Raw genomic sequence first — 17068 nt, 5'->3', positions numbered from 1 at the left:
TTTTATATGCTATCAGAGGATGTTGGTGTCAAAATGCACATGGTGCATGCTTCAAACAAACAACAAACGGTCAAATAACCGTTTAAGTATTGTTTTATTCATTTTCCAGCAAAACAGAAACTGCAAAAAGAGATACTATCAATCAGTACTGAGTATTTAAAAATGTCACAGCTTTTCTCAAATGAAAAGCTGAGGCCTGCTTTAAGGGTGATTACAAAAGAAATAAGAGCCCACAGAAATTTGACTGTTTTACAAAGTGACACATAATAATAATAATAATAATAATAATAATAATAATAATAATAATAATAATAATAATAATACAAAAAACATATAATATATTTGAATAGCTGTGAAAACCATGCAAAAGAGAGAGAATATGTTACATTCAGCAAGCTGGAAGCATTGAGGTGTAGAGAGGCACATTTTCTACATTAGTTCATACAGAGTAAAAGAACTTCGGCTCAGTAGCCACATGTTTACAGTATGCTTGTGTTGTATATCACTGATTTTATTGCTGGCTTAGGTTACCTGCAGAGGAAACTTTATAAAAAAAAATGTGATCAATAGACCTGTATAGATTAGATACATTTTAATTGGTTTCACTGCAGCACAGTTCTATTCAGATCTATTTCTATAATTAGATAAATGATCACAAAACTGACTTTGTTAACTTAAACACTTCTGTCAGTTAGTCCAGCAATCCAACCAAGGTATGGTTAATATATTAGAGGTACATAATTGATTAAAATTAACATAGGCAATGGTGGAGTTTCAGTTGTCGCTAAAAATAACCTGTATTTCTAAATGTGCTAGTGACTCTATGTGTGCTTCATGTCTGTTGTGACTGTAAAAGAATCTGGATTTGCTGTATCATGGGTTGTAATGTCAGCGATTCTCTTGCATGGCTCGGCCCTCAGGAAATGTTCACAACCTGTGTACAGTATACTGGCTGCAGTGTGAATAACAGGTGCAGATACTGTGAAGGTCAAGATTTTTGAAACAGTGTTATATGTGCATTAACAGTTCACAGCTGTAAAAATATTTTTGGATAATTCAACCAAGGCTATCAGTTTCTCCCACACTATAGCCAACCTAATCTTTTTTTGTTTGGAAGAATTCAAATTAATGTCTAGGGATGAATGAAGGGGGTGAAAGCCTTGATGCTATCTGTCTGGAAGTTGATCTGGTTAGAATGGATATCACATGGTGGACGGAAAGTTCCCTAAACAAGACAAACATGAAGGATTAGATGGCTACTGTCTACCACACTGGATAGAAAAGTATTTCAAAAGATATGTTTAAATGTTTTCAGTTCATATATTAATATGATTATTGGAAGGTTTGAGTACAAATCATTTCCTATAAAGACTGTACAGGATCTACATCCTCCAAAATATAAACTACTGCTGTCTGTATTGTAGCTTTCTCTGGCTAACATTTAAATGAGCAAAACATTGACATATCTGGCTGTCTAGTACATGAAGGGTATTATATTTATCAGTGTACAGCAAATAATGGTTTTGTTTGGTTCTTCAGGCAGGCAGGATATAGAGCTATGATAAAATTAGAGCTGAATTATAATAATAATAATAATTAAGTCATAAATGATTACTATAAAGCATTCCACATTTGTACCAAATACAGCTTACTTTAAATGGACATAAAACTGACTATAGTCTAAAATGACTATTAAGACACAAATATATAATTAACAACAGTCTTGAGAAATATACTATACAACTAAACAAGTTCACAAGGCATGTAGCAGTGATGGAACCCATTAAATCACTGTGGAAGTGTTAAAAGAGAAACAAATAACATCATTCTACACAATTTAGTGTAATTATTTTTCAGTTAATACATTCAGGGAGACCTGGGGAAAGCATGCCCCATATCACTGTAGTGATATATTTTTTAAATGGTGAAGATCACCTTTGGAAGACTGTTTGACCTTTTGAAAAATTACTGACTGACACACAGCAAGGGATCTTGTATAGAACAGCACATCTAAAGCAGACTTAAAGTTAACCAGACGATCCCTCTCCAGCAGCCCATATAGTTCTCCTCATCAGACCGACTGCTCCCTCTGCAGATAACGTCACTATCACTGAGAATAAACCACAAATACCACAATCAGTAATAGTGTATTACTTCTCAGTATTCTCAACTAAAACAAAGCCTTCGTATTTGCAATATGACCCAAATGATCTCTCACTTTTTATTGCCTCAGAGCACCTCTTGACAAAGCTGTAGGATTGCTCGTTTAAGTGAGGGTTTTAGTCACAGCGTGTAGTGTGTCATTAGAGCGGAACTCAAATAAACAATTGCTGCTAACACCAAGGTCTAATGCAGCATATCAAACCCCTCACGATGAGCATTTGGACGTGCTTCCCATTATTATGCTTTCCTGTGGTGGACCTGAAGTTGAAATTCACCATCATGAGTTAGGGGTCTGTGGTGGTGGTGGAGTCCTGCGCCCTGGAAATCTCTGCACCTTTCGGTTAATGTTTGGTTGTTTGCTTTCTTCCCTCCACCCCCCCTCTTTTGCTTTCCTCCCATCCACTTTTTCCTTATTCTGCCTGCACAGTTTCAGTGCACGGGATATGAACACATCCAGGTCAAACAGCCGCTCTTTTTGCTTGACGGGAAGTGACTGCACCTCATTTACTGGCTGAGAAGTGGAGGAGGTGGAAGAAGGGGGTTGAGTTTCTCTGGAAGCAAAAAGTGGGGAGGTTGGGGGAGACATCGTTTGGGGCGACTGAAGTGGAAGTGGAGAAGTGGGAGATGAGGGAAAAAGTGAGGGAAGGGAATTCAAGCCAGATGTGACAGGCGGAACTGGACTAAGTCTGTATTCGTCGTATTCAGCTGATGGTTGCCGGACTTCTGTGTAGTGGAAGACTGGAGCTGGGAGGTCCGTTGGAGAGAGGGGGAGGGGTGGAGAGGAGGTGTAGCACGAAGGTGAGTGTGGCTCTAAAGAAGGACTGGGACTAGGGGAATGCAGGCGAGACTGGGTGCTCTCCACCCAGCGAGAGATCTCCTGAAATAAGTCCCCCGTCTCCGCCTTTTCTAGTTTCTCTTCCTGCAGCTCTTTCAGGTCCTCCACACTGCCACCAATAGGCTCAACAGGCACAGGGAGGATGTTTGCGTTACGTTTCCAGTGAGACAAATCTAATATCAGCTTAGGCTCTGAGTAGTGTTGAGGTTTGCCCTCCCTCCAGGCAATTTTGTCCAGATATGAAGGAGAGCCCACTTTGTAGTCACAGGAGCGGCCACAGTCCAGTTCCCCATACCCCAAACCACAGGCTCGTTCCAGAGAGGAGTGAGAGTTTTCGAGAAAGCGTTCAGCTGAGCTGCTGTGAGAATATTTGCGTGGGTCGACCTACATAAGACAGACAGAGAGTAGCAAATAGGAAGAGAGAAGATGATAAATAAGGAAGACAGAAAAGGGAAGAATAATTTCAGATTTGCATTTGAATTTGTTACTAAATAACCTATATGTGTTGTAATTGTGACAAAATCTAACATCATAAGGCACGTAAAGTTCAAGGCACTTTAAAATCTACACATAGTGATGGGAGCCTTTAATGGCCACAGCACATTTAAAGTGTTTATCACGGAAAATGCAGAATTCATGTATGTAAAAAACATAAATAGGAAGTTCTTCCTCTATAAACGATTCAGTATTTGATCTAAATTTATATTGCCAAATAGGAAGTGATGAAACAAATAAAATTAACTGTAACATGAACAGTACAAATATGCATGGGTTCACAGTAAGGACAAAAAAGCAATACAGTATGAAAGCCACAGACTTTATAAAAAAACGTGACTTATAGTACGACTGGTATGAATTTGCAGCTGCACAGTACTCAACAATGAGGTGAATTATTTACATCTTTAGCCTAATCTACTTTACCCAATTCTTCACAGCTGTCTTTGCATTTTATTAACATAAAATCATTTCATAATATGTCATAATTATAATAATAATGTTACATTATAAAACAATGACAAGCATATCCAACCTGAGCCTCCTCTAACAGTGTGGAATTGGCCCGGGGGTCTCTCTGCACCTCCTCGTCCTCTGTCGTGTCTCCCAGGTCAGAGGGAATGTGACCATGGGGCATGCAGCGACACCTTCCACCTGACTGCTGCCAGCACACATCTGTGGATAAACTGTTTTCATATCTGCAGGATGACATAAATTAGGTATTCACGTTAACTTAGAAGATAGAACCTTTTGTTTGAACCCACCCATTTTTCATGAGAGCAAAAGTACTGGAAAATGTGACTGACGGGTCCGTTCTGTTGTCTTGTGTCCTGTTACATTGATTATTTAAATAATAAATAGCTCTGAATGTCTACGCTCAGTTTCAGACTGCATTTCTAGTTAAGAGGTGTAACCAACATAAAAGCCAGAGAGCTGTGTATTGGTGAAAAACAAACAATTGTGAAGCATGCATTGCTGATGTATGATTCACATGATGAAAGCAGCAAAATGAACTCAAAGGTCTACAGAAACATCTTGTCTTGAAAGCTGCAACCAAACTGACTGAAAGATCCTTCATCAAGCAGAAAGATAATGAGCCAATACAACCAAGGAGTTCATCAGGGGTAAAAAGTGAAAGGTTTTAAACTGCTCAAGTCAGTCTCCAAACCCTATAGAGCATTTTCCCTACTAAAGAGGAGACTGAAGGGAGTAACCCCGCAAAACAAACAACAGCTGAAAGAAGTTGTAGTGAAAGCCTGGAAAAGCATATAGAGTCAATATAGAGTATATGTGTGTATAAAACAGTGTAGGTTATTCTTTAAATGAGGAAAAAGAGCTGACTCTTTGTTTGTGGATCATACCCTGTGATTGTCAAACAGAAGGCGGAGGTTCTGGTAGCAATGGCAAACTGATACTAGAAATTATGAAGAAATCATACACACCTGTCCCAGTGGATGTTAGAGGTCTGACTGTTGCTGCTGCTGAGGCTCTGCTCCGTGATGAGGCTGTCCTCCAGTTCATCCTCTATGCGGAATGGATGTGATGAAGTGGGCTCATCATCCGGACAGGAATACCGCTGGAGGAAGGGATGGGAGAGTGCTGCTTCAGCTGTCAGCCGATCCATGGGATTAAAGGTCAGGATACGCTCAAGGAAGTCCACAGCTAAGATGAGAGAACAAGGGTAAGGGGCAGGGGGTAGGGAGGAAGAGCAGGAGAGATGAAGCGCAGTGACCATGTGTGATTTTCTTATATTTTGATTTATCTCCTAGTGCAGGGCTAAATGATGTGTTACACCTCCAAACTCCACTTTATCATCTCTTCATCCATTGACATCTTTTTTTGGTCACACTATTCTATTTCTTCCTTCTTAAACCTTCCTCCCACTACTCAATTCCCTTCACTCACCCTGTGCATCCACTTCAGGCAGCAATACAGAAAAAGGTTTCTTGACTCTCCATCCATGACTGATGTATGTAGGCATCACCTTGGAAAGAATAACAGCAGGAACAAAATATGTACATATTTTTGCTGTGGTTATTTTTTGTACACAACACACAGACAGAGCCTTTGTTCAAACCGTTTGTGACCATATTTAACAGTGGTTATATACTTAATGTTTTAGTCTAAAGCTGCAAACTTAAATGACACCCTGGTTCATATTTAAGTGATTGGCTTGCAGACGTATCACTTGCAGCAGACACTGAGGAGTCACCTGTAGCAGGTCCTGTCTGTCCTCTTCTCTCAGCACCGGCACGGTGTGGAGAATCAACTGCATCTGCTCCAGCTCATGAGCTCCTGGGAAGAATAAGACCAATCAGAGACAAGAGGAGATGAGACAGGGGATCAGTTACATAAGCAAAAAAAAAAAAAAGGTGACCAATTAGAGTAAAACATTGAGCTAAGTGTGAGATGTCAAATGAAAGCAATGGCCACGTAGGAGTGTCTAAAAATACACTGGAAATGACTATACCTTACAGCAACCTGTAAAATGATAATGCATTTGCTTAAAATAATAAAATGTAACTTCTACTACCTTAATTTCTTTACATGCCAGTATGTCAGATTACTTTCTGGTCACAGTCAAAGTGTCTTTAATCCATCCACCATCTGTGGGTCATAAATGATCTTGACAGAGCTAGTACCTGTCAAGCCAAACTCTGGGAAAGTCCTAAAGAGGTACAACATGTTTGACGTTTTCACCTCAGAAACCAGCGCAGCAGCATTTTCCACCCATGTCATACAACATGGATTTGCCCTTTGAAAGTTTCCATTTTTTGCTGGACACCAGCAGGTGGAGCTATACTAAGACAGTCATTCAGTATAGTAGTAGTGGGAGAGTGCATTGCTTCCCCTCTGGCAAACAAAAATATATTGTTCCAAGAAAACTCTAGTGGTCTAATTTAAACATAAGGCAAACATATCCTCACAGCTCAGGTGTAATATTCTAGCACAGAGGAACAACTACAGATGACGCTACTGAGTTTGAGGCACCACTCCCCTTGTGGTTCATGACTGGTGGAGGTCAAATCAACCTGTCATGCGGAACTACATCTGCTTCAGACAGCGAGATTTTCTCCATCATCATTGTTATTCTAGTCAGGCAAAGAAGTAGCCTGCAGGAGGAGAATACAGTGTCTTTGGTGGAGGACACTCTGGAAAGAAAAACTATCCTTAGATCCCACTTGGTGCTGCTATTACTGTGATGCACATTTGCATTTCTAGTAGTAAGGACTTTAACAAAGTTAACAAAGGATGCACAATGTGTGTTTGAAACAACAAACTACTGTTCTGTCTTAATCACAGTATGCTACTGATTCACTGCTGTAACTTTGTTATACTGAGCATAGTAACATTGCAGATATAGACGCTGCAGATACTGCATATGTGAGCATTAAGTTAGCCCTTAAAATCTTTTTTGGTAATAATATGTTTCAACACTAATGATATGATCATACTGCATTGCATTGTTAAATTAGAGGTCGAGAATGTGTCATACTGTCTGCAGGACAGTGCAGACGGCTATGATAACAGTGGTTTTATGGAGACTAGATGACCAACAGTAGAGGTACCTGCAAACAGCATGCGCCCGGTGAGCATCTCAGCCAGGATACAGCCAGCGGCCCACATGTCTATGGCCTTGGTATAGTTGTTGGGGGAGAGGAGCAGGCGAGGGGAACAGTACCATTTAGTTACCAGACCCTCAGATAGATAGCCCTGGAGAAGCAGGTGATGGGGTGAAAGAGAGAAAAATAGCAGAAGAGGGAGGTTAAAAGATACAGTGTAGTTTTATTAGTTATGAGCATGCGACAGATTGTGACCAGCAGTTACCATTTAGCAATGTGCTCGTAAGTCTGCGTGCACGTATGTGTATTAGGTTTTCAGGTTACTCATACCGATTGCTAACCAGAGAGGAAGCATCGTGAAGTCAGCAATGTCAGCTACAAAAAGGAAACCTGAGTTCACAAGGTAAATTTGGATTTATACCAACAAGGAATCCATCATGTTCAGCGTTCATCCCTGAATCTCTACCTGCAGTTAGTGAGTTTCACTGAGCTTTTGATGCTATGCTGTGTAACAACATGCATCCTATCATTAGACATGCTGTAACAAGACTCTCTTCTGCCCTTTGCATTTGTAAATGTTCACCTTGTAAATAACACAAAGAGGTGAGCTACAGGCAGGTGTACTCCCATACAAAACAAGATATATTACAGTGTGAGGTGTTTTTGCACGTTGCTATCATTAAAGCTCTTGTCGCCTCTCATACACCTCTCACTCTGTAATTGCTCCACTTTCCGACCTTGCAAAATCTCAGAATTCCTGCAATTATGAAGATGTTTCTATTCGTTTTCTTGGCCTTGCAGCTCTCCCGAGCCAAATATTACTGCCTTAGCCTCTTAAACATTTTGGCAGTGATTAGATTAGCACACATTCTCACACAATTTTTGATTTATTGAGAAGCAATGGCAAATGTCAACACTTTACCATACAGCATACATTCATGTTGAGTCTAAAAACAACTTTAACTTGATTTAATGCTGCTGGAAAGGAGGACCCAGAATGATGCAGGGGTCCTTGCTGAGATCTCCCTGCTGCTCTTCTCACCTTCTATTCACCTTCCACTCTATTTCCCTGTCCTGTCTCACCTTTGACTTATTCACATTTTATGTTTTACTTGACATCTGAATAGTCAGTTCCCTTTTTATGACTGTAGATGGTAAAAAAATGGTGGTGAGTTGTGTCTCAATCAGCAGGTTTAGGGACTCAGAGTCTTTATTCACTATGGCCCACCTACACACATGTTCCCACTTCCAGTAATGTACTGTACCAATACATATAACTCAGTTGAAATGTATTTTTTTAAATGTCAGATGGCTCTATGAGTTTTTCAGAATAGCTTCCTTATGAGTGCCATTACTCCCAGATGTGTTGAATGGGTTGCCTGGTAGCACAGCTCTGAAATAGCTGTGAATAAAAAGCTATGAATTGAGGACTAAATTCACTTTGACAGCTCTCTTCAGCTTCTTGTTCTCTCTACTCTTTTTGCTCCTCTTGTGCCATCTGTCCTTTTCTAACCTCTTTATTCCAGCATCATTGTCTCTTACCTCCTCCTGTATTTACTCCCTACCCCCCTCTCTCTCCAGGCATACTCTGTCCTCACTGCACTTTACTTACAGTCTGACCTTCCCCTCCCTGCCCTCCCTCATTGTTGGCTGTTCTCCTCTGTGTGCCGGTAGATGACAGAGCAGAAACTGATGCTGAGTGCTCGGTGATGGTCTGACAAACACACTCTCACCCTGTCTTCATTCTGTCTGTCCCTCTCTTACCTTTACTGTACATCTGAATCGGCTTTTCTGCTTTTTCATGGTGAGCGTTTGTTAGGGAGTGAAGTTTAAGAAATGTCAACACACCTCCTCCTACTTTCCTCCGTCAACACTTTCCTCTCCATCCACTTTCTTTAATTTAAACTCCTCCTCACGTCACCTTCACGTGATCATAAGCTATCTTCAGACTTCACCTCATTTCTCTCTTTCTGCCACACAGTTAAATTCATCTTCAATCTCACCTTCTCTTCTCACCAGATGCAGCTCTACACTATTTTATGCTGTATCTGTTTATATGTCTCCCTCATATCTTTCACTTTCATCCCTTCCTTTATCAACACTTTATCTCTCTATTCAGCTATCCTCTCCTCACTTTTCTTTGTCCTTCATCCACGTCAAAAATAATGTCTGGGCAGATCCAGCCCTGCCTCAGCAGGTGACATTCACATACACTACACACTCACAGAGACACCAAGCTCCTAGCAGTGTAGACCGCAGACAACATCACAGAGAATGTTTTCTGTGTCTCTGTTTTCCTCCTCTCTTACCCCAGACTCTCTGTCATCTCTCTTTGCCTGAACAAATGTTTGTATAGTCAGAAGTGCACTTCTAGATAGCTCATCAAATGGCCTCATTTCAATTCATCACAGAGTCACACTGTGCTAATAAAACTGCTGTGATAACACACCGACCCCTGTAACTGTAGAGGCACTAAGGTACTCGCCACATTTGCTGTCAAACATGACAGAATATAAAAATGATCAAGCTCCACTGAGCTGAAATCTGCTAAAACCAACCGTAGACGTTGGTCTTGTTTTATTGGCCAATATAAAAGTTCCCTATTTGTGAATTTCCATCACAGCTGAAGTCAATACTGCTCACATCCATTACAACAAAATGTAAGAAAAAAAAAAAAAAACAGCACATTGTCTCTGAATTATTAAATAAGAGAGAGGATTCTCGCACATTCACTGCAGGCATCTGCTTTGGTGTTAACACTGCATCACAAATAGCCCAGCATCATCTTACACACATCACCGTCACACACACTGCACACACACAAAACTGTGGTAATTCAATTTTATGCTAATGATCAATGACAAACTGATGTTCTGCTGGCTAACAGACACATCAGCTGTGTCCATCTATCTATCTATCTATCTATCTATCTATCTATCTATCTATCTATCTATCTATCTATCTATCTATCTATCTATCTATCTATCTATCTGTGCACTTTGAACATGGTGTTCTCAGACAGACAGCTGTTTCAGTACCTTTCTTTCTCTCTATTTCATCTTTTTTTTGTCATTTCATCTCTCTTTCTCCCAACCTTCCATAACTCTGTATTTTTCTATTGCACCTCATCTGTTCTTTGCCTTCCCCTTCCCTCCACCCTTCTCCTCCCCTCCAAACACACCCCCTGTGTCTGCACCCAGCTGATCCCCAGTCCTGTGTTCTGAGCTGACAAAGATTGCCTTTCACAAGAGCTCCTATCTACACACTCAGACCCAAAAACACACACACACACACATCATGCCCTGCTAGTATGAACAGTACTGCTATGGGATCTTCACGCATAATAAAGCAGCACAATGTAGCAGTAAATTGTCACAGTAATCTTTCAAAGGCTGTCACCTACATGGACAAATCACAGGGTTTGACTAGCACAAAACTTGCCACCAGGCTCGTGAAGAAGAATTTAGTATCAGGGTCTGCGCTGGAGAGAAGGTCTATTGTGAAAGGCACAAGTCGGCAACATCAGACAGACGTGTAATCAGAGAAGCCAATCACAGATAAAAAAGACAGCTTGGCTGGATTGGAGTCATAACATGCAGCATTCTTCTGTTAGATTTAGAAAATCTGGCTGCATTTGGCCAGCCAGTGTACTTTTAAAGAGCTGGAACTTTGTCAGAACAAAATACCACCCGGGACACCACACTGAAAAGAATCCGGATAGATAGATCCACTATTCTGCATTTCAACTGTGAAGTGAACTCAACATGTGCACAAGTCTAATGGTTTTCTATAGGATGATTTTTTCCAACAGTGTCCCATCCTACTGTGTGTCCATTCCTACACAAGGACATGGTTCACTTTATCTGATAACCACACAGGAACAGGACTTGAGGAGTCGCTATCTGCTCCCTGATAACAGCTCTATCTCAATGAGAAGGAGACGAGAAGATGTCTAATATTACAATACTCTCCCTACAATCATCCATCAGCAGCAGAACAGCTCACACACTGCATCAGAGCAATGATGAGAGTGAAATCTCCCCCTAAGTTAATCATCTTGGTTGGTTTGAATATTTATAAGATGATAATTATTTGCAGAACTAGCACCCGAAAGTACAACTTTTAAACATATGCAAGCAGTACTATGTGGACATTGATCTATTTGGTATCTCCCTCAGAATTGCTCTATTTAGGCGTATATCATATAGACAGCTCGGGATTCTTATGATCCAGAAGAGTTTGATGTACTGATGTCCGTACTGATGCTGGAATGGATGTCAGTAATTGATCTGGGAGTTTGTTTGATACCATTTAAAATACCTTAGGTCACTTATAACACAAGTCTAACATCACACTAAACAGTACATCGTCCTTTTGGTTTTATATTTCACTTGACAGCTGCATAGTCAGTTGCCTTTTTATGACTGTAGATGTTAAAAAAATGGTGGTGAGTTGTGTCTCGATCAGCAGGTTTAGGGCATGACTCAGAGCCTTTATTCACTATGGCCCTCCTACACCAATGTTCCCACTTATACATCACTTCCAGCAATGTACTGTACCAATACATATAACTCAGTTGAAATGTTTTTTTTAAATGTCAGATGGCTCCATGAGTTTTTCAGAATAGCTTCCTTATGAGTACCATTACTCCCAGATGTGTTGAATGGGTTGCCTGGTAGCACAGCTCTGGTTAAATAAAAGCTGTGAATAAAAAGCTATGAATTGAGGACTAAATTCACTTTGACAGCTCTCTTCAGCTTCTTGTTCTCTCTACTCTTTTCGCTCTTCTTGTGTCATCTGTCCTTTTCTAACCTCTTTATTCCGGCATCCTTGTCTCTTACCTCCTCCTGTGATGTGAACTCAACATATGTACAAGTCTAATGGTTTTCTATAGGATGATTTTTTCCAACAGCGTCCCATCCTACTGTGTGTCCCTTCCTACATAAGGACATGGTTCACTTTGTCTGTTACCCACACAGGAACAGGACTTGAGGAGTCGCTATCTGCTCCCAGATAACAGCTCAGTCTTAATGAGAAGGAGACGAGAAGATGTTTAATATTACAATACTCTCCCTAGAATCATCCATCAGCAGCAGAACAGCTCACACACTGCGTCAGTAATAAGTTAATCATCTTGGCTGGTTTGAATATTTCTAGAATGATAAATATTTGTAGAACTAGCACCAGAAAGTAAAATTTTTAAACAAATGCAGACAGTACTAAGTGGACATTGATTGACATTGCTCTGGCTTCGCCTCACAGGATTCTATATTCATAAAATGACGATTATACCTTTTAAAAAAACACGAACCAAAAAAGAATAATGTGTTTAATGGCCTCTAGATACTATTAAAGTTGGCACATTGGCTGCATTTGCATGCTCCAGAAAATATTAGCAATAGTAGGGGTGGAAATGTTTCAACAGTTTCCATCTTAAATGCAGTATACACCCAGGAGAACCATTCATTTTTCTCAATTTCTAACTTGGAAAGAGACTTTTTGTGTTTATAAACCATTAAACTTCCCTCGCAGTGGGCTGCGTGTGTTTGTGTGAATGTGTGTGTGGGGCTTCCTCACACCTTATGAGAGTAGTGAGGGTCGACTATCCTGGCCAGCCCGAAGTCTCCGATCTTGAGCAGCAGTTGGTCTGTGTTGATGAATATGTTGGCCGGCTTCAGGTCTCTGTGCAGCACGTTGGCTGAGTGAATGAACTTTAGTCCCCTCAGCAGCTGATAGAACAGCAGAGTAGCGTGATCTGTTCAAGGGCAACAGTGATATCAGGATAAATTACAATGTACACTAGAGTTACAATTTGTATTTAGAACTCAGTGATTACATTGTTGATAGTGGTTTTCACGTTTTACTCTGACTTAATGAAATCAGCTTAATTATTTAATTATTAATGCAATGTACAAATTAAAATGCACATTTTAAATAAAAAGTAAAATCCCTTTTGCTTCTCATACCTGTGGGTAGTGGTCCTTGTTCTAGCACCCGAGCCAAATCCGTCTCCATGCACTCCTGGACAATGTACAGGGCACTGAGCTGGGTTGGGTCTCGGGGCAGCGGACGTCCGTACGGTGCCAAAACCTCATGAACCCGGACTACATTTTCATGGTGCAGACGCCGGGTGATTTTGACCTCCCTCAGGGCATGTTTCACTGTCACTGCATCGCGCATCACCAGCTTTTTAATTGCCACACGCTGTCCAGTGCGTTGGTCCTCAGCTGAGAGGACCAGACCTGTGACACCCGTGCCAAGAGGTCGTAGGTCAACAAAGTGACCACTGAGATCAAACCCATGGAAGAAGAGTGGTGTGTCCTGTCTGGCCATGATAGCTCCGTTTAGAGGAATTAGGGACAGATGATAAATTACAGGTAACTGTATGAAGCCCCACAGTTTCAAAACTTCAAAAACTGTAGAGTTATCGTGTTATGACAGACAACGTCACATCTTGCTGGCGAGTCCAGAATCTTAACCAGAGACCTGACTTCAGTTTGGACAGCTGGTGTATGTAGATGATGGAGAAAAGGCCACAATGCCTGGTGCAAATCAGTAACAAGGAAGAACACAAGTATTTCCAAGCCTAAGAACAAGTTACTTCTAGTATGTTCATCGCTTCACCGCCTCTTCTGTTGGCAGATTCTTATTAAACCACCCTTTCACTAAATGCTCTTAAGGTTATTCTGAATGGACATCTTTCAGTAGTTTTGGACAAGAACTGCCTTTAACACTTGAAAATCATTATGAATATATTATTAATCCACAGTACATCTTAAAATACCAAAAGATCTTCTTGACACTTATGTGCTGATCTGTTTCTCTTCTCCGTAGATGTTATTTAAAGCTGCAGTCTGATGCACTCCTAATCTCTCACTGTATCTTCTTCACCCGCAGATAGTCATAATATCAGGGAGTCTTATTAATACTACTCAGGGCAGGTGTATCCATAGAAACAGCCCTCTGTGTGGTTGATCCTGCTCTCACAAGTGCAGATTTATCACGATACAGCAACAGGCTCACGTCTGGCTCTATAGCTCTCTCCCTGCTGTTTGTCACAAGTCTTTGATCATCCTTCACCAGTCAAAGCGTTCGCTGGTCAGACAGAAGAGAGAAGAGGTGTGGTCGGGTGTAGTAAATTCAATGAGATCCCGTTGGCTCCTCCTCTTCTTCCATGATGACATAGAGTCATTTCGGGCAGTCAGGCAACTTCATTCAGAGGGAGATCCACACTGGATGTGGTCAAATAGCAGAACTGTAATATCCTGTGCGTGTGTGCATGTATTTAATCCCTCAGTAATCTGCTTCCTGCTGCCTTCTCATGAATATTGGGATTTCAGCAGTAGGTTGTGCTCACTGATGAAAGATACTGCTGTTAGCTGCATTGCTCATCCTGTCTGCGTCTGCTCCTGGGAAGGGGAAAAAAAAAGGAAGACAAAGACGAAAGTTACACAGCAACAGAGCCTGTGTGTTAACAAGGTTCGTGTCACTGGAGAGTTACCATTACATAACAGCGAATGGCAGGGTAACCTAATCTACACCAGCAACTTAATGTGCTTAGAGAGGATAATCATGTCAATTCAATGATGCTTTAATATCTACTATATGAAGCTGTTCACATTTCAGACAGACTGGCTGCAGTTTCTTACAGTATCTATGTGACATTTCAGATATTTCCACCCTTGGAAAGGTCATAGTTCTGTCTTGCAGCCCTACACCGCTGAGGCGTAATAACTCCAATGATCCATCAATCCATAAAACAATCTGACTGGTGGTGAGGTTGATTACGAGCTCTCTGTCTCTGTCTTCCTATAAAGGTAGATTATGCACTCAGTACCTGAACTACAAGTGCTCTTTAAAAGCCTTCCAAATCCTCATGTTAGCCTCAGTTACTGTGTGTAAGGTGAGAGCAGAGACTGTGAGAGAGTCTTGACAGTTGTGCTGGGTGGGAGGCGCAGCACTGAGCTACAGTAACTTTATAAATAATGCATAACCACTGGAGATGGCGCTTGGTTTTTCTCTCTGAGCACGTATTCTCCACATTTTTTTTTTCAGGTTATGCAACAAGAATAAATATTAAAAAAACAAGAATAATTTGCAGTTTCTCAATGCGGTGCAGTGAAACATCTTCATTTGCTTCACAGCGCATCTCATTCAAATTCAGTGTCGACAGCTTAAGATGTGATCACGTTCAAATAAAGAAATATTTTCATTTGGGTTCAGGCAGGAAAAAAAACAAACAAATCCAAGCATGCTCAACACATGGTGTGAAACATGATGTTAACAAATGTGTAAGTGATAGCTGATGGGGGCAAACAAAGGTACATCCTGTTGTATTGTGGCTTTGTGCAGCTGCCCCAGTGTCCCTCGCTGTGGTTTCTTTTCTTTTCTACTCACTTTACTTCCCAACAGGCAGTTTTACCTCAGATGGGAAAGGTTGCATCCTTCTCTCTGCACTCTGGCTTCATGCAGCTGTCTTTGTGTGTCATTCACTCCAGTAACGCCCCTCTCACAGAACAAAAACATTGGAGATTGTAGTGCATCTAATCAAAAACATCAAACCTCATATCCAGAAACAGAAAACGCTCACTGACCTGATCGGTCTCAAACTCACTCCTCGTTATCTCGTGCATCTCTTTATCTGTTCAGTGTAATAACAGGGGGGAAGAAGAAGAAGAAGAAGAAGAAGAGATAACAGCAGCCGCCAGTAGGCTACTCACCGGAGCATTACGCAGCCCGCCGTCCACAAATAAAGATCCGAGGCAAAGATGGGAAAGGTACGGGTCCTTGCAAGCAAACAAAGTGAAGCACGACCGCATCTGTGTGTGCGATTCAAACGCTACAGGGAGGAAGAGCCGGCTCGGGTCGGCACCAGGGGGGCGATGCGCCGAGATGAGATATAACCCCGAGTCTGTGCTACAGAGCCGGGTATTGTGCACGACTGTCCGCGCTCTGTCAGCGCTTCACAGGGATCTGAGAGGAGAACGAGAGAGAGGAGGGATCATCCCCGATTGAGATACATCTGAACCTGAGTAGCTTCCTACACGCTCTCACATACTGCACCACGGATGATTAAGTACCCATCTCTCTCTCTCTCTCTCTCTCTCTCTCTCCTCGCACCCCCCCTTCCTCCTCTGTTTCTATGTCTCTCTATCTCTGGGACTCCCAGCAGCACCCTGACCTCAGCTAAACCAGGGTCGGTTTTACACAAGGGCTTTCCTCATGTAAAGACTAAATAATGTGAGAACATGTGAACATCAGGGGGAAACAGTTTAAAGGAAGCCTAAACCAGCATTCATCTAATTATAGCTCCTTAGCATCATGATCTAACAGGCAAATGATTTGTGGGTTTGAGATGCACCACAAACCAAGCTGAACAAGAGCCTATAGTAACACACTAATATTTCGTTGGACCACCTTTAGTGTTGACTACAGCACACTTTCACTGTGGCATCATTTCGAAAAAGCTTCTGCAATGTCTTAACATTTATTCCCGTCTAGTGTTGCATTAATTTTTCGCCAGGATCTTGTATTGATGATGGGAGAAGGTCTTCTCCAGCACATCCCAAAGATTCTCAATGGGGTTAAGGTCTGGACTCTGTTGTGGCCAATTAATGTGTGAAAATGATGTGTCAGGCTCCCTGAACCACTCAATCCTGGTATTGTCATCTTGGAATATAACCATGCCATCAGAGAAGAAAACTTCCATGGATTAATAACATGGTCATTTAGTATATTCAGGTAGTCAGCTGACCTCATTCTTTGGTCACATAACGTAACTGAACCTAGACCTGCAGCAGCCCCAGATCATAGCACTGCCCCCACAGGTTCCTACAGTATGCACTAGTCATAATGGGTGCAACATTTCACCCTCCTCTCTTCTTACCCTGATGCACCCATCACTCTGGAACAGGGTAAATCTGGACTCATCAGAACACATGACCTGAAAAATAATCCTCCATGCAGTAATTATCCAATGGGACGCTCATACCTATTTGCTTAATTATATCCA

The 17068-nt window shown here is 41.4% G+C and overlaps 1 protein-coding gene across 2 annotated transcripts; it reads right to left on the bottom strand.

Moving 5' to 3' along the window:
* Window positions 1-284: 284 nt before the first annotated feature.
* Window positions 285-16131, bottom strand: mapk4 (mitogen-activated protein kinase 4). Of its 2 annotated transcripts, none has more exons than XM_026342412.1 (9): window positions 15777-16131; window positions 13023-14465; window positions 12636-12811; window positions 7063-7207; window positions 5706-5788; window positions 5399-5477; window positions 4936-5155; window positions 4029-4191; window positions 285-3382 (listed from the first exon to the last, which is right to left on the bottom strand). In XM_026342412.1, the coding sequence occupies exons 2-9, from the start codon at window positions 13387-13389 to the stop codon at window positions 2441-2443; spliced, it is 2175 nt and encodes a 724-aa protein (XP_026198197.1). In that variant the 5' UTR covers window positions 13390-14465; window positions 15777-16131; the 3' UTR covers window positions 285-2440. The 2 variants fall into 2 exon arrangements, with proteins under 2 accessions (XP_026198197.1, XP_026198198.1); XM_026342413.1 differs by lacking the exon at window positions 15777-16131 and adding an exon at window positions 15479-15750.
* Window positions 16132-17068: the final 937 nt, after the last annotated feature.

This window comes from Anabas testudineus, chromosome 9, assembly GCF_900324465.2.
Source record: "Anabas testudineus chromosome 9, fAnaTes1.2, whole genome shotgun sequence".
Classification (NCBI taxonomy): domain Eukaryota; kingdom Metazoa; phylum Chordata; class Actinopteri; order Anabantiformes; family Anabantidae; genus Anabas; species Anabas testudineus.
Note: the sequence above shows the minus strand (reverse complement) of the source record. Positions and strands in the feature narration are given on the sequence as shown.

What these genes read in the sequence shown, in the direction of transcription:
- mapk4 (XM_026342412.1), bottom strand. Translation starts at nt 13,389, where the DNA reads ATGGCCAGACAGGACACACCACTCTTCTTCCATGGGTTTGATCTCAGT. An exon ending in CGGGCGCATGCTGTTTGCAG is followed by an intron (nt 5,789 to 7,062) that starts GTACCTCTACTG and finishes TATTCTTCCCAG; the next exon opens with GAGCTCATGAGCTGGAGCAG. An exon ending in ACAGACAGGACCTGCTACAG is followed by an intron (nt 5,478 to 5,705) that starts GTGACTCCTCAG and finishes ATTCTTTCCAAG; the next exon opens with GTGATGCCTACATACATCAG.